The sequence below is a fragment of the Camelus bactrianus genome, chromosome 13 (genome assembly GCF_048773025.1).
Source record: "Camelus bactrianus isolate YW-2024 breed Bactrian camel chromosome 13, ASM4877302v1, whole genome shotgun sequence".
In the NCBI taxonomy this organism is placed as follows: Eukaryota; Metazoa; Chordata; class Mammalia; order Artiodactyla; family Camelidae; genus Camelus; species Camelus bactrianus.
In genome coordinates, this window is record NC_133551.1 from 14,500,639 (window position 1) to 14,523,896 (window position 23,258).

A 23,258-nucleotide genomic window follows, 5' to 3' on the forward strand; every position below is an offset into this window, starting at 1 on the left:
GTATAGCACGAAGTGTTAGGTAGAAGAAAATGGCATAATTACATAATTTCTTTTCAAATTATACCTAACTCTAGGTCTTTGAAATGAAAGAGCTGTAGTGTTAAATTCTAAACGCCTCTGCAGATCCCCTGAGATGCATCATGACAAGATTGCAGAAAGGGTATTACACGGTATTTATTATAGAAGGGAAATTGGGTCTATGAGGGCTGAAAACCACTGAAAAACATAAAAATGAGTGTGGACAGAGGAAAGAAGAGGACTGAAGACTGAGCTCCAGGGGCCCCCAGCATTTAGAAGTGGGAAAAGGAAGAGCCGGCAGAGGAGACTCAGAGGGGGCAGCTGGTGCGCAGGAAGGAAATGAGAAGGCATGGGGTGAGAGCGTTTCAGGAAGCAGAGAGTGGTCATCAGAGTCACATGCTGCTGAGCAATCAAGTAAGAGGAGGACTGAGAACTGAGCGAAGGATTTGGCACCTGGAATGAGCTATTGCAGTGGAACGGAGATGACAGCTCCATGTGAGTGAACTGAAGAGAGCAGGAGGCGAGCAAGCAGAGACAGTGAAATCAGACGGCAGGTCGAGGAGTTTTACTGCAGATTAAAGGGGAATCAAGAAATGAAGCAGTAATGAGGGCAAGGGAGCTTCGTTTGATTTTTAAATGGAAACTATTATAACATATGTAGATGTTAATGGAAAAACAAAAAACCTGATAATGCAGGAGAGAAAGGGGATCATTGCTGGAGGGATCGTCTTAGGAGCAGAAACAGTTCCTCACTCTACGGGGCAAAATAGCACTTGGGTATTGACGCAAGGGTGAATCCTGCTCTGCCTCTTCCTAATGGGGTAAACTTGAGGAATTTGTTTGATTCTCTGAGCCTCAGTTTCCATCATTTCAAATGGTGATAAATATAGTTGCCTTGCTAGTTTTAAAAAAGTTCTCAAAATGATTTGCACTTTCTTCTTCCAAAAAAGAAGCTGAAGTTTTGACAATCACTAAGAGAATTTAACATTGTATCATTTAAAACAATACAAATACTGAGTCAGTCTCACCAAAAGCTGTAAAGTAGGTGTAAAACTTCCTATGTGAGAGTATTAGATTACAATTTGACTTGTGAAATGTAAATTTTCAGTGTCTCCTAGGAAGAAGAATAAACAGCATAAAATATCTTCTGTGTTTTAATAGAAACATTAGTAGGAATCTTTGCTTTGACGTTTCAGTTTCTGAGAAAGTGACCTCACACCCAGGTAGACACTTACACTTCTGAGATCTGAAGAATGTCAAGGATGAAGGTTATAGGATGGGTGGTAATTCCTTAAGGACAGGGATGGTGGGATGTGCACTGGATTCCTGCTAGCTGACATAATGTAAATGCTCTGGAAGTATTTGTGGGATTAATGAACAAATGAATGAATGAAGTGGTTACAGTGAGGGGCAAACTGTCCAGGAGAGCAGAGACAGGCAGTCCCTGGGCTCCCATGAATTGAGAAGACCCCAAACTACTCCCGTTGTGTATCTTTCTTTCATATGTGTGTGTGAGAAAGAGAGAGACAGACAGACAGAGAGCGCGCGCTCCTCCCCGACTCTCACTCCCTCGTCTAGTGAGGGGAGCTCCCACCGCTCCTGCGACACTGCCTGTCGAGCAGGTGCAGTGGGTGGAACCAGCGCAGCGCCGCCATCTGCGGTGCTGGAGGTGGGGAGACAGTGGGGGCCGCCCTGCTGAAGCGAGTAATTAAGAGCTGACTTGAAGGCTTCCACCTACACAGGGGCACCGGGAAGAGTCTCCCCGAGAAAGCAGAGGGAGGAACGGCCAGGAAAGTGGCACAGCCCACAGTGAGTGCCCTCGACCGCAAGTGTGGAACATCAAATAGGGAGGAACTCATTGTATTAACTACTCAGTCGGGGACTCTGAGCGCACTGTTGCCCTTCAGTGTTCCTGCGACAGAGAAGGAAATATGCAAACGACTGCTCTCATAGCCCGCTCACTTAGGACTCTTAGCAGAAAGCCAACTTAATAATTGTAGTGAAAAGTATGTTTCTCAGAAGGAAGCACCCCCTCCTGAAAGACAGTGAGGTGAAAGTCCTCTTGCTTTTGCTCTAAAGCACCGTATAAACATAAATCACCGTTGCCATTAGAGATAAGGCACCTACGTGCTCCCTCCAGCATGTTCCTGAGCCCCCGTGTCCAGCCAGGGACAGAAACATGGTGGCCGCATTTCCTCCCATGCTTTCCTTGCCTGTTGCTCCAAGTGGCTGCTTCATTTTTTTGCTGATGCCATCTCTAAGTTTAGAGGCGATCAAAGTTTCCCCAAGTCTTCTGACTGTTGAGAGGTTTCAAAGGTATGAACTTCTCTTTCACCAATGGCAGTAATAGCTGACGGTCTTCTGGTTAAACAGATGGACTCCCCGCCCACACCCCCAACTGCTACACTTGTCCAGCCCCAGACTCCTCTTGGTGGTGGAGATGGTTCTCTCTCCAAGCTCCATCTCTCTGGGTTCGCTTCTCTTTACAGCAAGGAATCTTTCGAAGCTGCCCTTGGGACCCTTGCACTACTAACTTCTGAGATCACACTGAGAAGTAAGTCTCAGTCCCTTTGGCTTGGACAGGAAGGATGAGCCCTTTCCATCTGGGATGAGAAGGGGGACTGGAGACTGAGGACCATGCCTACCATTTACTGAGCTCTTCCTGTGTACCCAGCACTCTGCATGCATTTTTAAAGTTTTTTTTTTTAGTGTCTGAGATAATTTTAGACTTATAGATGATATGCAGAAATTGTACAGAGTTCCCACACACCCTTCGCCCAGGTTCCTTTATATGCATGCATTTTCGATCCTCACAAAGTCCTGTGAGGAAGGTACTTACTACTATCCCCGTGTTACAGACCAGTACTCTAACTCATTATGCAATCCTGCCTCTGGGTGGGCTCCAGCCGCATTCCAGGCTGGTTTTTTAGAAGCTCGTTCCGTCTTATTCTAGCTGTTTGCAGTTGTACACAAGCTGTCTAGTCCCTCCATTTTACAGCAGGACAGGAAGCCTCTCCTCCCTAGTTCTTCCTTCCCCTGCAGAAGAACAGCAAGTGAGCCTGAGAGGACCCCTGGCACTGGGGCTGGCAAAATGCAGAGCTTCCTCCCACTGGAGGGGTCTGTCTTGTTCCTGAGTCAGAGATCTGTATCCTGAACTCCTACATTAGGATCACAGAGGAGGGTTACAATTAGGAAACTAAAAGGAGAATCTGACATGAGCCAATGGTAAAATCAGGCAAAGAAATTATCTTCTGTGCGTCTCACAGTATCTGCTAAATGTAGCTGCCTCGGCCTTAGTCTAGGACTAAATAATTTTCGATGAAATCATCCACAGCCAGTAAACGTGGGCATCATTTATTAAGCGCCAACAATGTATCAAAGTCTGAGTCATGTGCATTGCATTTATTATCTCATCCCTCGGAAGAATCATAATGGTCAAGTGTTATTATTTCCATTTTATAGCTGAAGAAATGAAGGCACAGATATAAAAATAACTTGCCAGTATCATGCAGCTGGAGTTAGGAATCTCATGTTTGCTTTTTCACATATTATGCTTAATTAAAAACAAAAAAGCACGGGTCATTACCATTTTGGACTTACCTTTATTTGTTGAATGAGTGTTTCATCCTCTGGCACATTAGGGTCGATGGCAATGACAATGCCTTCATAGCCATTGTTATTCAGCTGAATGAGCGACTCACTCAGGGCGCCTGCCAGAAGGTGAAGGACCAAGATGAAAACAGAACTCTTAGAAGACCCCATTGCTGTGCATCTCCCTTTGAGTGCTCTCTCTGTGGAGAAGTGTCGGTTATGGAGGCGCCTTTCCTTACTCCTATATATATGAATACATAGACACACAGTTTCCCAAGTTATCGGAGGCCGTTTATTACAGGAATTTAACCCCTTGACCCAAAATAGTCTCACTATTGCACTTGTCTCCACTATGAGGAACAGTAACCATAGCTTAGTCTCAAATTTTGTGTACTTTTAAATATTTTATTTTGAAAGGGTCATTTATCTTGCGTTTACCTTTGCCAGTAGCTGGGAACAAGGGTGGGGAGCTACATCCTGTTCCCTGGAAGGACTCACAGGTGACAAGCAGCTTTGCCATTGAAAGATGTTTACTTCTTAAAAATGTTTGCCCAGCCAGGGACACTGACCCACCCAACCCCACGCTCTCACCCCTGCCTGCCCCGTGGAGAACAAACTGTTCTGCGTTATGTGTGAACCAAATATCGGTTAGCCCTCACGGTGGACTTTATCTTTACCTCTTCAATCTCTGCGTAAGCTCAGCACCTCTTGTTACTCCCTTAGACAATCCACTTGCACCAAAACAATTAGCAAGCAACATAGATATTACTGAATATTTTATAATGAAGAGAAAAGATAAAATTTATTTCTCACTGTGCAAGGAAGACTCCCTCAGATTTCCTCATCAGACCTTCATTTCTCTATTCCATAGCTTCGATTGCCCAATAAAATTCCAAATTAAATTATTTTACTGAAATTAAATGCCTCTCAGAACGTGAATTGTGGACTGCCCACTGCTGTGTAGATTTTTTTGAGTCTGCCAAACCTCCGATGAAAACCCAAAGTGGTCCACTGCTTTCCTGTGTTTAAATTACTTGAAATATCCTTTCATCCCATGACTTCATTTGATCTCCACATGGTGGTAACCATCAATTTCATCTTGTCTTTTTTCTTTGACTTTGACTCATAAAAATTAAATTAGTACATGTTACTAAGAATTAGTACTTACGGCTTAAGTATATAATCTTTAATCCATCAAAAGGGAAGCATTGCACTAGAGGGGAAGTACTCAATTATAAAGTGGTTGTCCAGGTGATCCAAATGTGCTTGTAATATAAAAATAATTTATTCAATGCTTATTGAATAAATGTATGCATTTATTATACATATGTCATAAAAATTTAGATTCTGAAATATCTCAGACCACCAACTATATGTGTCTCTCCTGAGTTCCCTAGAAAAGAGAGCTAAATGCAAGCTTGTATGCTAATGATTTGCAGAACAGTGAGAGTGAGTGAAGGGGGAAATGAGTCAGGGAAGCCGGGAAGCAATGGAAGGTGCTGACTAAGCTGGCCACTGTGGTTCAGTGGAGACCCAGCAGCCCGCCCTGCCCTCCGGGATGTCTCCTAATGGGCTGTACAGAGACACTGCACCTTGGAAGAGGCCGCTATAGGGAGGAAGGGGAAGTGTCTGGCTCCTGCTCATCTCCTGCAGGTGCTCGGCTCCCCTGAACATTCTGCCCGTGTCATCCAGCCCCTTCACAGCAAGCTGGAAAGGAAACCCCATGCCCTGCGGCGCACAGGGGGTCAGAGCCTGACTGGCCTCTGGCAGTGGGACCCCGTGGGCTTGCAGGGAGCAGGCAGTGACTGAGGGGGACCAAGTGCCCGCGGGGCCACGTAGACAGCTGGGGCTGAGAAAACCTACAGAGGTTCCTTGAGGTGAGTGCAGTGCAATTTACTCGTTGGACTGCTCAGATCCACTCCTGTCCTTCCATCCTATCTGGCTCCCACAGTATAAGGTACGGCTGGAATTGGGGGGAGCACACGCTCTCTCAGGTCTTCCTGAGGGAAGGTATACACCTACTCACTCAGAGAATCTCTGCCGAGGTCGTGGGCACTTGCGATCTCCTCACCCCAAGCAAGAGAGTTACTGAAACAAACTGCCGTGCCGCTGCTACCGCTGGTCGCAAGGCCATCACAGGTACGTCGTTCCGCCTCCTCCCTTCGCCTCCAGCTTCTCTCACTTTCCGCCAGCATTTTGGCTGATCTGCGTCTTTGTTTACCTGTTAGCACAGCCCAATCCTCCATTCCTGAGGGGTCCGGGCCCTCAGTTGCCCTGCCCTTGCAGGGCTGTGCCTGGGGCTGGCACCCCCGCCGAGGGTCAGCTGGTGTGCCTCCCACTTTAGCTGCCTCTCCGGAGTTCGCTTGGCCTTCCCTGCTGCTGGGCCTCGGCTGCCTTTCCAGTGGAGCGAGTCCTTGCTGCTGCCCCAGTTTTCTCATCTCCTGGCACCGTTGGCTCTTCTCTGCATCCCCAGACAGAGGGCAGGGTTCAGCATGGCCTCCCCTGGGCAGGCTGTGGGGGCACCCCCACCCTCTCTGGCGCCCAGGTTCACCCTAAACATGTCCACAGAGGCTTCGGCTCACATAAAGCATCACACCAGGGAACCTGGGATCCGGCTTTGTCAGAGACAACCCAGATGGGCCCAGTGACACAGACCAGAGGCGCAGGGGGGTAACAGCTCAAGAGACACGCTTTCACCAAAGATGGAGTATTTCCAACATCCCAGAAGTTTCTTTTGTGTTCCTATCTAGTCAAAAACTTCCAAATGGTAATCACTATACTGACCTCCATCACCACACTGATTAATTTTACATTTGTGTACTTTATATAACCAGAAATATGTCCTCTAACATTTTCATTTTCACATAACATTTTCTGCATGAAATTCAGTCATGTTGCTGCATGTAGCAGTAATATGTTCTTTTTCCATTGCATTCCATTATAAAACTCTACCATGATTTACTTACTGACTTGTAAGGGCCTTGCCAAGTATCGGTATCAAGGCTATCTGGTCCCATAAAACAAGTTGGGAAATGTTTCCTTTTTTGTATTCCCTGGAATAGTTTGTTTAGAAAACATTGTTTCTTCTTTAAATTTCCTTCTGACTATTGCTTTAGCTTCATCATATAAGTTTTTCTATACCATATTTTAGTTATTATTCAGTTCTAAATATTCTAACTTTCATTTTGAGGGTTTTGGGGTTTTTTTTGGTTTTTTTTTTTTTTTTTAGCATATGGGCTATACAACAAGGAGTTACTTAACTTCCAGACATTTGGGGATTCTCTAGTTAATCTATTCTTGATTTCTAATTTAATTCCACTGAGGTCAGAAAGCATAGTCTAAGATTTAAATCATTTCAACTTTGTTGACACTTGCCTTTTTGCTTCAGCTTATGGTCTATTTTGGCAAAATGTTCCATGTGCTTTTAAGAAAAATGTGCATTCTGCAGATGTTGGGTATAATGTTCTATATATGTTAGGCCAAGCTGGTTAATCATGTTATCCAAATCTTTTCTTTTCTTACCAATTTCTTGTCTGCTTGTTCTCTCAGTTACTGAGAGAGCTGTGTTAAAATGTCCAATTATAATTGTGAATTTGTCTCTTTCTTTTTCTTTTTATTCAGTTCTACCAACTTTTGCTTTATATATTTTAAAGCTATATTTTTGTTGCACGCAAATTTAGGATTGTTATATAATTATCATTGCAAAATGTCTTCTCTATCTCTAATAACACCTCTTGCATCATATCTACTTTTAATGACATTAGTTATGATATACTGGTGTTATGAATATGGGAAAATTTAAAGCAAATACAGCATGGTTAGCACAATGCCTGGCACATGGAGTTTATTCAGTGAACTAAGTATCTTTGCATTTCTTCCTCACTCCTGTTTACCCAAACCTTAGCCTTGAAGGGAAAGGTGAGAGAGGAGCCAACAAGAAGGAGAAGGCTGGGACTTTGCATTAGATGGAATCAAGTAAGAATGACCAAAGTGTATTTTTAAGATATTGATGTTTAAGAGTCAGTGTTTAGCTGTTTGCCATGTAGTAGCTCAATATGACTCCTGCTTCCACTCCCCTGTCCAGTTCATTACCTCCTTTAGTAATGGTAATAAGGCAATGAGGAAATGGGTATTCATACATTATTTGATGGGAGAAAAATTGGTACAAATATTTTGGAAGGAAATATGCATCAAAAGTGTATCTTTCAACATAGCAATTCCATTCTAGAGATTTACCCTACAGATAGACTCACACAGCTGCACAAAATTGCATAGACCAAGGACAACTCACACAGGTGCATAAGATTATATGTACAAGAGTAATACTTGTTCCTCAAAACTCACTTTATAATAGTAAATAGTGGAATTACCCAAATGTCCATTAATGAAAGAATAAATAAGCTTATTTATTTGACATCCATTTTGTTAATCACACCTTACTTCACCATCTGTAGTTTTAACAATAGCACGTATTACTTTTGTAATTGAAATAAATTTATACATAAAATTACATACTGGACTAAAGACCATCATTTGGAAATCCTGGCATGCTAGCATAGGAGTGGTGGTGCGGTCTTCTTTAAATTTAATTTCCAGTTACATTTCCAGCCTGTTTCCTTCTTTACTCTTCCATTTCACTCACTTCTTCTCCTTTCGCCTTCTTCACACTCTTGCTTCCTCTTTCCTATATTCGTGTGAAATAAGCTATGCCGATTTTTGTAATGTTCCATTTGGATGTTTGTTAATTTACATTGCTTTTGTTCCACAAAGCCAGGGAGATGGATGTACTGGATAGCTTCCTCCTTCTTGTGCCCCTGAGATAAGTGTTCTCAGATAGATTTTTGATAAGATTTGGCAGCCTGTAGCTGAGAGGGAGGGGCACGTGAAGCTGGCCACCCACCATCTGGGGCACTCTCCACCCAGCTAGGGAATCACCTTGCTGATAAGAGCTCTGTGCTCTAAGTGCAGAAGAGGTTTATGGAGGGAGGCATTTCTTTTGAACTTTGAGGATAAGCTCTAATTACCTCCATGGGTGTGAGCACCTGTTTCTGTGCCCCTGAGTGCTTCTCTGTCATCGTGTGCCTGTAATTGTATCCCTCACTTTCATATCTCACGTTGTCTCTCTCTTAGTGCCTGGTCTGTGCGTTTTCTACTTCCTATGATACATACAAAATAAATCAGATTCTCATTCCCTCGGAGCCCACTGCTTACCTGACATCCCCTCTACTTCTGTTCCCTGTTTGCCTGTATTTTGCCTTCACAGATCACAACACAGATCTTAGCACATAACGCAGCATCTACTCAACTTTATATCCATTCCCCTTCTTTATTTTTTTTCGTCAGTTAGATTTCTACCAGCCTTATGAATTCAGTCCTCTCACATGGACCATCTTCACTTTATTTAAACCTTTTTATCTTCTTTTTGTCTTCTCTACTTCATTTAAATCTGGCTCACAGTTTTGTGCCCTTTTCCCCCTTCATTAAGGCCACTTTTTCTTAGATTCATGTGTCAAATTTGCTTGTAAATGATGCCTTTCCCTTCCCCCCTGTAAAGCAGGGTCTCTCAGTCTTGGCACCACTGACATTTTGGTCGGGTAGGTCTTTGTTGTGGGGGCTGTCCGGCGCGTTGTAGGGTGTTCAGCAGCATCCCTGGCCTCTACCTGCTAGATCACACCCCGAGCTGTGATGATCAAAAGAGTCTGCACACATCGCCAAGTGTCCCCTGAGAAACAAATCACTCCTGGTTGAGAATCGTTGCTATAATGCTTGATAAAAGGGAAGAATACAGTAAATCCATTCATATTGTTTCTTTTGAGGCAAAATGCATATACAATAAAATGCACAGAACAAGTGTAATTAGGTAAATGAATTTTGACAAACGTGTGCACACCCAGGCAATCACGATCCCGATAAATACCTATAACATTTTCATGGCTCTGGAAAGCTTTCTTGTGTCCTTTCCAGTGAGCCCTCACACTTGTGCTCTGAGACAACCACTGTTATGATTTCTATATCCAGAGTTTAGTACTGTTCTTGACGTTTTTATACATAGAATCATGCAGTCTGTGCTCTTTTGAGTCTGACTTACTTAGCTCATCATAACCCTTCTGAGATTCAGGTGTTTTGTTTGCATGTGTCACTTGTTTGTTTCTTTTTGTGGCTGAGTGGTGAATTCCATTGTGAATTCACACAAATAGCAACATTTGTTTTATCCATTTTTAATAGAAACTATTTTTTTTCCAGCTTGGGGCTGTTATGAATAAAGTGGCTGTACATTCTTGAGCAAGTCTTTTGGTGGATGTATCTTTTCATCTCTCTTGAAGTGGAATTGCTGGGTCAAGGTTTAGATACATGTGTAACTTTTAAGAAATGGCCAGGCAGTATTCCAAAGTGGTTGCTCACTCACCAATGTAGAAAAGTTACAATTGCTACACATCTTTGTCAACATTTCTTATTGCCAATCTTTATAATTTAATTGTTCTAGTTGTTCTGGGGAATGAAGATGTATTTCATGATAGTTACCATTTTCAATTTGTTGATAACTGATAGTGTTGATTATTGTCCATTTTTGATTGAAGTTATGATTGATTTACAATATTATGTCAGTTTCAGGTGTTGGTCGCCTTTGTGTGTGCTTATTGGCTATTTATATATCCTCTTTTGTCAAGTGTCTGTTTAAGTCTTTTGTTCATTTTATTGGGTTCTTTGTCTTTTTATTACTGATTTATAACATTTTTATGTATTCTGGATGTAACTTCTTTGTTAGATTTGTTGTGAATATTTTTTTCCACTCTAGCTTACATTTTTATTTATTAATGATGACGTTTGATGAGCACAGTTATTTAGTTTTGATGCAATCCAACTTATTATTTTTTTATGCTTAGTTTTTCTCTGTTCTGAGAAATTTTTCTACACTATAGTTGTGAAGATATTTTCTTATTTTTTTTCTAAAAGTTTATATCTTAACTCATATTTATATCTATGATTCATCGTGAATTCATATTTTTACAGGGTAGGAGTAAAGTTGTTTTCCCAAACATATGTCTAATTGTTCCAACATCATTTATTAAAAGAAATTCTTTTTTACCCATTGAGTTTCCTTGCCCCATTGATTTGCACATGCCTTTGTGGAAAATCTAGTGACAAATGTGTATAAGTCTATTTCTGGACTCTTTTCTGCGATGTGTTTTATGGCATAGCATATACATGAGCACTCAAAAAGAATATGTATTCTGCACTAGTTGCTTTTGGTACTTTATAAATGTCAAGGTCAGATTGGTTTATACTGTTGTTCAAATATTCTGTCTAGTTGTTCTATAGTTATTGACAGTGGGAGATTTAAATCTCCAAGTTTGATCATTGATCATTTGATCATCTCTCCCTTAGTTCTGGCAATTTTTGTTTCTGGTATTTTGAAGTTCTATTAGTAGGTTCATACACATTTAAGATTGCTGTACCTTTTTGATGAATTTTTTTATTACTTTGAAATGACTCATCTTTTTCTTTCCTTTTTCGAGTTCTGTTTTGTTCCATAATAATATACTAACGCCAGCTTTTTTATGCTTAGTGTTTGCATGATATACCATTTTCCTTTTTTTCACTTTCAATTTCCATATCTTTATATTTAAAATGCATCTGTTGTGAATTCCATATAGTTGGGTCTTGCTCTTTCGTCAAGTCTGAAAATCTCTTGTTTTTAGTTGAAGTTTTTAGTCTATTTATATTTAATATAATTATTAATTTAGCTGGTTTTAAGTCTACATCTTGCTGTATGCTTTTTTGTTATTCCCTTGTGTTCTTTTATTCTTGTTCTTTACTTGTCTTCTTTTGTGTTAATTGAGTAGTTTTAATGTTCCATTTTATCTTATTTATTAGCCTTTATTTTATGCCTTTTTCTATTATTAATAGGCACAAATGGGTTACAATAAGCATCCTTAATTTATCCCAGTCTACCTTGAATTAATATTGTATATGTGATATAAGTGCCTTTAAACAGTATAATTCCATTTATCACTTTTCTTTCCATTCTGCTCTTATCGTTTTATATCTCACTTCTTTATGTCATCTGTACCACAATACTATCTATTTTTGCTTTAAACTGCTAATTGTCTTTTAAAGGAATTAATTAAGTAAAGAAAATTAACAGTGTGTTATATTTACCTACCTATTTATCATTTCCGGTGATCTTTCTTTCATGCTGTAGACCTGTATATACACCAGATACCATTTTCCTTAATAGCTTAAATAAATTCCTGTTGTATTTCTTGCTGGTGAAAATCATTTCAGCTTTTAATTATCATTTTTAAAGATGTCTTCACTCAATACGGGGCTCTGCATTGACAGATTTGCTTTCAGCACTCTAAGATGTCCTTTGCTGTCTTCTATTCTCAGTTGTTCCTGATGAGTAGTCAGTCATCTTTCCTGTGGGTCGATAGTTTGGAAATTTGGAAACATTTCAGCCAATGTTTATTTGAATATTTTTATGCCCTATTTTCCCTCCCTCTATTTCTGGGACTCACTTACATGTATGTTACACTGCTGGATAATGTCACACAGGTCATCTGGGCTTTCTCTCTCTCTTTTTTTTCTTTAATGAAATGCTTCCATTTAGATGTTTTCTATTTTCCTATCTTCAAGTCATAGGATCCTGTCTTCTGCGGTAACAGTTGGTTGTTAATCCATTACAAATTGTTTTCTTTTTCTTTTTTTTGGGGGGGTGGTTTATTATTTATTTTTAGAGGAGGTACTGGGGATTGAACCAAGGACTTCATGCATGCTAAGTTTGCACGCTACTGCTTGCGCTGTACCCTCCCCCTGCACAATTTTTTTATATGTTTTATTTTTCAATCTTTGGGATTGTCATTTGCTTCTTTTCAAAGAGTTTTACATCTTTCCTAAAATTTCTCCCCTATTCATCACCTATATATATATCTTTTCCTATAATTTTGTTATCTTATTTATAATAGTTATTATAAACTCATTATCTGCTAATTCTAAGTGTGGATCATTTTTGGATCTTCTTTTATTGACAGATTTTTGTTCTTATTACTTATAGGACACATTTCCTCCTTGTTGGTGTGTCTATTAATGTTTTATTATACACTGGATGATATGTCGTAGAGACTCTGTATTATGTTATCTTCCTCTGAGTTATGTTACAGCTGTAGTTTAATCATTGGTGAATATAATTTTGATTCTATGGAGACTTGGTTTTAGATTTTGTCAGAGTGGATCTGTTTCAGTTCTGCCCTCTTTCCTAAGGCATAACTCTTAGTCTGGGAGTATGGTCCTTACTCCTAATGTGGCCCTGCTGGAGTTTTAATGGAAACACACATGCTTACCAACACCTCTAACTTGGGTGGGGTTGAACCTTTAACTTTTTCTCCTTAAGCTTGGGCAGTTGCTGAAATCTCTATTCAGCTATTTTAGCCTCAAAGTTCTTGTTTTCCATTAGAATTTTTGAAGCTTAGGACTCATTCAAGAATTGCGAGAATGCAGATTTGGGAACTTCTCCCTTGAAGCTGCTTTCTTTCTGAGATTTCCTCCCTCTTTGGTGACCCAGAACTCTTACTTCTGGCTTGTCAACCCAATAAGACTGCTGCTTTCTGCTGAGATCTATCCAGATGCTCTGAGCAAACTGGGAATGCCTTTGAGGGGAAAGTTGGTTAAATGTGGATCTCACCTATATTGCTTCCCTTTGTTCAAGGGTCATATCTCCTCCAGTTTCTGCCTGCTTTTTTTGGTGTCCAGTACCTTTGAAGAGTTGTGTTTCATATTTTTTAATAGTTTTAATTGTTACCAGCAAAAGGATTAGTTTGATGTGAGCAACACTGCCATTAATGCAGTTGGATTTGTCACATTGTTTTATTTACTTATTTTTTTAATTGAAGTATAGTTGATTTACAATGTTGTGTTATTTTCTGGTGTACAATACAGTAATTCAGTTATATATTTTTTTCTTTTTCAAATTTTTTTCATTATAGGTTATAACAAGCTATTGAATGTGCTGTGCTGTGGGCTAGGACCTAGTTGTTTATCTGTTTTGTATACAGTAGTTTATATCTGCTAATCCCAAACTCCTAATTTATCCCTTCCCCCTCCTTTCCCCTTTGGTAACTGTAAGTTTGTTTTCTGTCTATGAATCTCTTTCTGTTTTGTAAATAAGTTCCTTTGTGTCATTTTTGTTTAGATTCCACATATAAGTACTATCATATGATATTTGTCTTTCTCTTTTTGGCTTACTTCACTTAGTATGATAATCTCTAGGTCCATCCATGTTGCAGCAAATGGCATTTTATTCTTTTTTTATGACTGAGTAATATTCCACTATATATATATATGTATACACCACAACTTCTTTATTCAGTCATCTGCTGATGGACATTTAGGTTGCTTCCGTGTCTTGACTATTGTAAGCAGTGATGCTGTGAGCTTTGGGGTGCATGTATCTTTTCAAATTAGGGTTTTCTCCTGATACATGCCCAGAAGTGAGATTGCTGGATTATATGGTAACTCTATTTTTAGTTTTTTAAGGACTTGCCATACTGCTTTCCATAGAGCTGTACCAAATTACATTCCCACTAACAGTGTAGGAGGGTTTCCTTTTCTTCACACCCTCTCCAGCATTTATCATTTGCGGACTTTTTAATGATGGCCATTCTGTAAGGTGTAAGGTGACACTTCATTGTAGCTTTGATTTGCATTTCTTTGATAATTAGTGATATTGAGCATCTTTTCATGTGTCTGTTGGCCATCTGTATGTCTTCATTGGGAGTAAAGTTTATTTAGATCTTCTGCCCATTTTTTGATTGGGCTGCTTGTTTTATGCTGTTGAGTTGTACAAGCTGTTTGTGTATCCTAGATGTTAAGCCCTTGTCAGTCACACCATTTGTAAGTATTTTCTCCCATTCCTTAGGTTGTCTTTTCATTTTGTTTGTTTTCAATAAATGATATAGTTAAGGATCAACTCTTCCAAAAATAATTTCATTATAGCAGAAGGCAGAGCCTAAAGCAAACAAAATAATGTGGGGGTAGACTTTCTAATACAACCATGCAGATGCAAACGTACTTTTGGGGCAGTCAACATCTCACACATAAACAGCAATTGGCTTAGTGCATAGGCTATGTGAACTCATCTCCTAAAAATCTTCTCTCTCTCTCCCATTGAAATTTAGCCTTCTTTTACAATATGCCTAAAATAATAGAGTAAAAATGGAAGGCATATTGTCCTCAGCTTCCAGAACAAATGTCTACATACTGCATAGCAATTACCTTTGTGGCATGTGAAGATAATAATACCTGACTATGTCACCTTCAAACCTAGACGTCTCTTCCCTCTCCTGGATAACTGCGCATCTGGCCCACATTTTCTCGTCCTCTTGCAATCTTGGATCAAATCCTCAATGATGTCGCTATTCATATGATAGTCCACTAGTGATCAGTGCCTCACAGTTCCTCATTCTCTTTGGCCCAACTCTTGTCTGTTTCTGTTCCTTACCATTGGTCCAGGATCAGTGTCACCTCCTTTGCAGTGGCTCTGTCCTATTGGTGACTGCTGGGATCTCTAAATGAGTATCGTCCCACATTTACCACATCTTTATTGTCATCTGAGGCTTCACTCTCTCACAATCACTGGAGCTTGTTTACCTTGTTCATTTGTTGAGATCATCATTTCTACTCTGCTATAATATATTTCAGTTTATTGCCTTAACATCCTTAATGTATCTCGGTTTTGCTTCTTCTGATCCACTAATTTCTGGACTTACATCCATTTGTTCATTTCTGTACCCACAGGATGAAGAAAAAGAAAAAACACTGTTTCTTAAACATAGACCTGTTCTCCTGCTTATTGACCTTGAAGGTTTAAATATTTCCAGGCATAATCCCTGGCATCTTTCCTACCTTCTTCAATAGACACAAGCAGTATGAAGGAGCAGCATGTGACAGCCTGGCTCTCTGCCCATGTAGTGCTGCCATTAACCAGCACAGTGCTTTAGATTATTCCCTTACCCCTCCATTCTCTGGTCTATAAAATTAGGAGAACATCTGAGGACTTAAAACCCGCCACACACAGCATCTTAATATTTTACTAGCCCATTGAAGCTACAGAGATCCCAGGCTGTGAGGCATTTTTATGGCAATAGAGGGAAGAGGAACTGACTGCCAAGTGGGGACTTGAAGTTCCCATCCGTGAAAATTTAGACGTGGCATGTGACAGGTCTAAGGTGAGCTACCAGGAGCAGCCTCAGTGGAGATACTGGTTGGTCATTTTACTCCCCAGCACTGCTCTGAATCTTCTACTCAGCGTTTCATGCTCTGTGTGTCTTTTCATTCTTGTTCCAGTTCCTCGCAATTCCCTCCCCACCCCACCCCAAAACTTAATCTAATTTTCATTCTTAGTTGGTCCTGGTTATAAACAGCTCTGTTCCACATTATTGTCTGTATTTAGCCAATAAAGATCTAAGTTCTTTAATATGCAAAGCAAATGACTTCATTGCTCAATAATCTTTAAAAAGTAAAGAGAGTAAAATTAGATGAAACATAATTTCTATTTACTTGTGATCTGTGCTTCCCTCTCCATATTTGCCCTCCACCCCTGCAGGTAAATAATCCTCTATGGGGAAAGAACTCCTGGAGTCTTACTTAACTAACAAAAAAAAAAGGATCATTAATAATTTCCAAAGGTCAGTTCCTCCCTTGTGACTTCTTCCTTGGTTGAAATTGAATGAAAACTATACAGCCTATGTATGTATCAAAATAAGCTCAAAACTATGTCTTTCATTCTTTACTTAAAGGCTTACAAGAACTATAATCATTTTCACTGAATAACACCCGAGGCAATAACTTGGAAAGCTGCTTCGATGACAGTAAAAAGTTATATTAAAAAAAATAAATTCAATAGACCTCTGTTATAAAGCCAGTGTCAGGGGACAAGTATAATACCCACATTGTCAGGTTAATGCTTACGGTGAACCAAGATCTTTCTGAGCATGAGCAGTGGGATTTATCTGTAGTACAGTGAGCCAAATGGCAAGGGGCAAAGACCTTTACAATAGGGGCTTCACATATGAAATGAGCTTGATCTTTAGTCATAAACAAGCAACCCGTTCTGAACAGATAAGGGGAAATGAAAAATTCATCACAGCAACTGAACAGTTGCTTTGTAAAGACAGTTATACCACATCATTCAGATCTAACCTCCTTTTCTCTACTTAAAGCTATTTGTTCTCTTCAATAAAACAAGCTGTTCTTGACTCTGTGATTCAGTTTTGCCCTTGCCTTTGAACACATTACCTTAGAGAATATCTTTTATTATTTTGTCTATAGCCAAAGCTTAAAGGTTTTTTAACCGCTCCCCCCGCCCCAATTAGGGTTATGAAAGATTTTTTTTTTGTCTATTTACCACGTAAAGATCTGATCTGTATTATGCAAAAACTCAAAGCATTTGTAATAATCTGATGTTAATTTGATTTTATTGATACATTTTTGTAAAGTACAAAAGCCATGGGTCTTATGTTTAAGAAGGAAGGTACAGACATATTTGTTCATAGTAATTTTGTTTCATTCTTTTTCTTGTCTGCTCTCTTTTTCCTATTTAAAGTACAATGTGTTACAACTATAGTGAGGCAAATGACTCCTATGAATCCCACTGCTGTTAAAACTCCTTTCAATATAAGATCATCTCTGGCAAGTACAGGAGCAGAATTTGGGGGAATCAACAGAGATGCCTGGGCAATGTTAGATACAGCAGACTTTAAGGAGTTCCTATCGATTGCTCGCATTGCCACATAAATTCTGTGGCTTTTTTGTGTCTCTCCATTGGGTTGTTGTTCAGGTCCAGTTGTGAAAAGCTCTGGTGAGAATGTAAATATCTCCTTGGTACCAGCTTGCTGAGGATTTAGCTTTGATGTATTCACTAAAATGGCACTGTTAAAGTCATCTTGAATATTCTGTAGACTTTTACTTATTCTTATTTCATAGCTGTTAGCTGCAATTAAAAAATTTAAATGGGAAGTTAAGTGATTTTTGAGTAACTTTTCTAATTTATTAGAAATAGCTAATGACAATACAAACAAAAGTCAAAATACATAGGAATAAACAAAACAAGAAATATGCATATGAACAAAACTTTAAGATGCTGTATAAGAACTCACATTAAAACCTGAATAAGAGAAAAGTCACTATGTTTTTTTTTGAATAGCAAGATTCCATAGAATAAAGATATTATTTTCCCTAAGCTATTTTATAAATTTTACATGATTTTATTAAGTGTCCCTAGTTTCTATTTTAACAAGCTTATTGTAAAGTTCAAGCAAAAATAAGTCATCGAGTTTAAGCATATAAAGTCTAAAAAATAGCAATTTTTTAGTAGAAGGACTGACCTTATCAAATATAAAAACACTGTAATGCTTCAGTAATTAAAACACTGCAGTACTGGCCCATGAATAGATTCATGTCTAAAAGTAGGTCACAATACATCTAGGAATTTAGTACATGACAGAGATAGAATTCAGATTAATGGGTGAAAATACAAATTTCTTGATAATTGTGTTATGACAGTTGGGCAAAAACCTGGAAAAAATAGGATCCATACTGCAAACCTTTTCTTCAGGATGAGCTCCAAAGTAATTTAAAACTTTGATGTAAAAAATTAAAATATTAAAATATTAAGTATTTAGTAGGGAACAATGGATGAATTTCTTTATAAACTTGAAGTGGAAAAAGACCTTCTAATTAAGACTCAAAATTCATGAGCCATAAAAAAATGGATAAACTTGAATACATAAAATGAAAATTTCCTATGTGGGAAAAAGCCTCCTAGGCAAAATATAAATATGCACGTTAAGTGACAAAAATATTTATAACTCGAGTCAGAGGTAAAATTCCGTTCTGGTAATGGTTAAGTGGCTTCTGTTGGACTAAATGTACCAATAGGTAACAGGTATGAACTCTGAAGAAATAAAGGGGGGAAGAAGACTATTGAAGAATTGGAATCAGATAAAAACAGAAAGAAACCAGAGGAGATGCAGCCGGAGAAGGAAGGGAAACAGACTGGGACTGATTCCTGTTTATGCAGCTTTTCTCTGAGGACATTTCCACTCAGTACAGATTGCTGAAACTGATGCGGAAAGCCACTATCTTCTTGGTCTGCAAAATCAGGGGACTGAGTGTGCGGTTGCCATAGTGGTTGAAAATTGAGGGAGCCAGTGAGGGATGAGCCCCAAATCTGTGTGTTAGCTTCTCTCAAATCATTGAAAAACCTCTGAGTTGTGCACGTGTGGGTGAAACATCAAGGACTCAAGGGAAAACAACAGATGGCTGAAAAATGGAGCAGATTTTTACATTACAGTGTCCACCACAGGGGAAAGTAGAGTTTGGAGTGTGGGTCTTGCCACATTAGCGGAATTTGGTAAATACCTTGTGATGTCCATTGAAACCCTAGAAAAGCTGTGGTTTAGGAATAAAGATTGTGTCCCAGAATTAAAGGATATGTTCTAGGATTAAGTATAAAACTGAAACAAACCCTATCCAAAAGTAAAACCAAGTCTCAAATTCAAGGTGACCCTAGGATCTACTAGAAAAAAATTTCAAAACTCTTCAGGGGAATATAACAAACTCCAGAGTCTATAATTTACTACCTCATGTCTAATATACAATGAAGAAATTATTAGATGTGCGAAGAAACAGAAAATGTGACCTGTGGTCAAGAAAAATATCAGCAAATTAAAAAAAGAGTCACAAGTGACTGAGATTTGAAATTAATAGACAAGGACCTTAAAAATCTATGATGAATATATTGAAGGTCTGCAAGACAATTTGGATATACTGAATGAAGGGATGGGAAATTTGAGGTGAGATATGGAAACTAAAAAGGAAGAAAATGGAAATCCCAGAATTGAAAAAAAATTAATAAAAATTTCATTTGAGAGGATTAATAGCAGATTTTACATAAGAGAAGAAAGAATTTATCCTTGAAGACAGGTCCATTAAAATCATCCATACTTACAGGCAAAAAAAAAAAAAAAAAGAATAGAAAAATTGAACAGAATCTAAATGACCCATAAGATCCACTGATATATCACTATATGGATATATGTGTATATGATATAATGTAATATAATATATAATATAAAATAATTATAAATATATCCGGGAAGGAAAGAAGAAAAAGGACAGAGCAGAAATTTTCTGATGATGTAGCAGTTGAAAATATTCCAAATTTGATGAAAAGAACACTCCACAGACTCGGGGAGCTTAGCAATCCCGACAGAACAAGAATCAGAAAACTATGCTGAGTCACATCGTGGTCCATCTGCTAAACACCGAAGAAAAAGAAGAACAATATAAAGCAGCCAGAGAGAAAAGAAGATACTTTATACTCAGAAAAACAACAGTAAGAATGATGGCTGACTTATCAGAAAAAAATTGGGGCCAGATGACAATGAAATGAATATTAAAGTGCTGAAAGAAACGAACCCGTTTCTTCTAACTCTAAATCCCACGTGCTCTCTCCTGTGAGCAACTATTAAAAATGATGCAGGACAGCTGTGCAATAGCAAAGACTCAAAACTAACTCAGCGCATACATTCACGAAGGGTTTCCTTCCACGTGCAGCAGTTGTCCTCCCCGCTCCCTGTGAAGAAGAAAATGGTCTGGTCTTGCATCTTTGACCTCTTAGCTTTATTTCTAGTTTTGGCCTCTACCTCTGCATTCCCACGATATTCCAGCCTAGGAAAGCAGCGCTAAGGCCATGGGCAAGACACTTAACCTCTCAGGGCCATTCCCTTACATGTAAAATAAGGGGGCCAGACTAGTATATTTTTAAGACGCATTCAAGCTCCAAAACATTATAAATGCTGATATTTACTGAGCACTTAGTATGGACCAGACACTGTTTTAATCCCTCTTTGTGCCTTTTCTCATTCAATTCTCTCAACAGCCCTCCGAGATGGGTCCTCTTCTCATCTGCTTTTGCAGATTAGAAACCAGAAGTTTAGAGAAATTAAGCAACATGCCTAAGGTTACACAGATAAAAGGTGGTCTGTCTGATCCAGGAGCCCAATATCTTAACACTATGCTGTGTGCCCTTCCACGAGACTACAGTCTCCTAGTTCCTGTCTCCCAGTAATTGCTACTTTCCCAGTTACCAAGGCCTACACTTTCCTTAGCATCTTCACCAATAAATTCCTGTTATAAAAAGTCCTGGGCTAGGATTGAGGACACAGCCTCGTCTCCAAGGAGTTTACTTATACCAGTGGGAACAGTTCCCATTTTTTCTTTTCATTTGAAATCCAAGTCATGCTCTAAGGATTATTTCAGATTTCTCCTACATTGAGGCTTCTTCCACTGTAGAAGTGTAATTGAGGTCTGGAGGTGAGGGAAGTGGGAAAAAATTGCTGTCACTAAACAGTGTTTTCAGAAGCAGTGAATTTTCAACAACGTACAGTGTGTTCAATGACAGCTGCAGAAGAACATGAAGAAAAGATGTCAGAGGAAGCAGTGTGAAAGTCAGACTGCCAGACACATAGGGAAGCTAGTCGGTGCAGGGAGGGCGGTCCAAGACTGGTGCTTTTTGGGATCTGAACCTTGTCCAAAGGCTCTGCCCAGATCCCTGGCATTAGAACCTGGCCCTTGTTCTGCTTCCAGCCATGTTGATATCTCCGTTCTTTTAAAGCCTGTGTCTCCCAAAGTCTGAATTATACAAACAGCAGTGTGTTATACATAAGATGGCTTTCTGACCACGTTATGCCTTTCTCTCTTAATACAAGATTGTAAGTTCTTAGAGTACAATACCATCTTAAATTACTCTTATATAATGTCAGCCCTGTGCTGGGCATATTGTTGCTTAGCAGATAATATACTTCATTTTAATTTCTGGAGAAAACACAAAGGAAATTAACTTTATAGCAGAAATACGGATGATGCTTGGTACTTAGTATTTTACCCATATTTTTAATGAAAACCTAAGGAAATGACCCATTTCCATAGTGCCTGGTTTATATCCATTCCCAAACGTAGTAACGATCTGGTAATATTTTGCTTATTGCATGTAATTGGCCATCTTTTCCAGGATACTGTGTGTGGTGAAGTGTGGGTACTAGGCATATACGGATATGCCTGTGCATATGTGAGGTGTTCAGTTAGTGCTAATAAGGGTTTTAAAAGTAGTCAAATTTTCATAATTGTAAACCAGAGGCATATCCTTTTTGTTTCTAATTCTGGCCATAGGGGTGAGGATAACACCTTCCTAGACAACATATTGGGAGTTGGCGGGGAAGAAGCAATGAAAGCGCATGTTTATGAGTTAAAACAGGCACCTACTTGCTGGTTGGTATGCTCACGGCTAATTGATCAATTTTGCCATTGCTGGGTCATCAAACCAGTTATAACTGAGTGATCTCAACATATCCAGCCATTCCCCACCCTCACCACCTCCAACCTTTTGTGGCTTGAGTTTCTGACATGATAACAAGCTTGATCTGCTTCAATCATCCCGCTCATGTTTATGTGAAAGTACGATATTCTCTCTTCCCTTTAACGCCCTTTGTAATATCAATTATGAACTAAAGTTCCGTGGTTGTGTTTCTTCTTTTCAAGACATTCATAGCCACTAATACTGCACATTCACTTCCTTTCTACTCTTTTAGTTCAGTGGTGTAGTTGAAACCCCCAGGGCTCTTCAAAAGGACAGTTCGCAATGGTAAGGGGAGCCTGAGCTAATGTTTGTCTCTTTTAACATGTTACTATGCTTCTGAGGCAGTGAGGAAAGAGGACAATGCCGGATGGCAAGCACCACTCTTACTTCTATATAAAGATGGGCGTGAGTGTTGGTGGCTCCTTACTCCAAATAAGAAGCTAGAGACGTCTCTAGCAATGCAAACCAGGAGCCCAGGAGACTTACTGAGCCTGCTTTCTCTTCCATTTTTTAAATTTTATATGTCATCTCATTTCATCTTTACAATACTTTATGAAATAGATACTTTTAGTCCTAATTTCCATAGATGGAGACTGAGGCTAATAGAATTTAAGTAACCTGCCAAAGATTAAACAGCTGGACTTACAGCCAGAGTGAAAACTATTTTTTTCCCCTAAAGTTAGGTTAAAACTGTTTCCATTATACAAGGGATACGCCATCCCCCATTTTCAATCATTTCACATCTGCAGACTTTAAATTGGGAGAATCTTTAATTCAGAATGAAAAATTTTTCACTTCCTTCTTCTCTGGCAAGAAGAGACAGATTGTGATAACAGAATTTGAAGGCAAAACTACAATACTGACTTTCTCAACAGTGCAGAAATATTTGTAATTCAGATACATTCTGGAGAGAATAGTGAACAGAGAATTATAAGCCAAAAAAAGATGACCCAAGTTGAAAACAAGACTGGCGAAGGCCCAAGGTGGTCACTGTTATTGACTGATACAGAAATCTCAACCAGAAGCATTGGGAAATAAATCATTCAGTGTATAATCACAGACAGTTACTTTTTGGTAATGGCTAAGGTGTTAGAAAGATTATTCTTTCAACTTATTCTGTTGAGTTGCTCTGGGAATCAGGAGATGAGGTAGGAGGAAGCCTGAAGCCTGGCACAGGCTTTAGAAGTGGGGAAGCAGAAGAAGGAACTTGTCGATGTCCAGGCAAGGGTAAGAA

The 23,258-nt window shown here is 39.2% G+C and overlaps 2 protein-coding genes across 2 annotated transcripts in view; both read right to left on the reverse strand.

Moving 5' to 3' along the window:
* Window positions 1-3,830, reverse strand: part of CLCA1 (chloride channel accessory 1) — a 30,091-nt gene extending 26,261 nt beyond the window's left edge. The window contains exon 1 of the mRNA XM_010963309.3: window positions 3,619-3,830. Coding sequence (XP_010961611.1) covers window positions 3,619-3,780 — 162 coding nt within the window. The 5' untranslated portion in view covers window positions 3,781-3,830. The remainder of the gene's footprint in view (window positions 1-3,618) is intronic.
* Window positions 3,831-17,064: 13,234 nt separating this feature from the next.
* CLCA2 (chloride channel accessory 2) overlaps window positions 17,065-23,258 on the reverse strand; it is a 33,664-nt gene continuing 27,470 nt past the window's right edge. Inside the window, exon 14 of the mRNA XM_010963310.3 lies at window positions 17,065-17,596. Coding sequence (XP_010961612.2) covers window positions 17,154-17,596 — 443 coding nt within the window. The 3' untranslated portion in view covers window positions 17,065-17,153. The remainder of the gene's footprint in view (window positions 17,597-23,258) is intronic.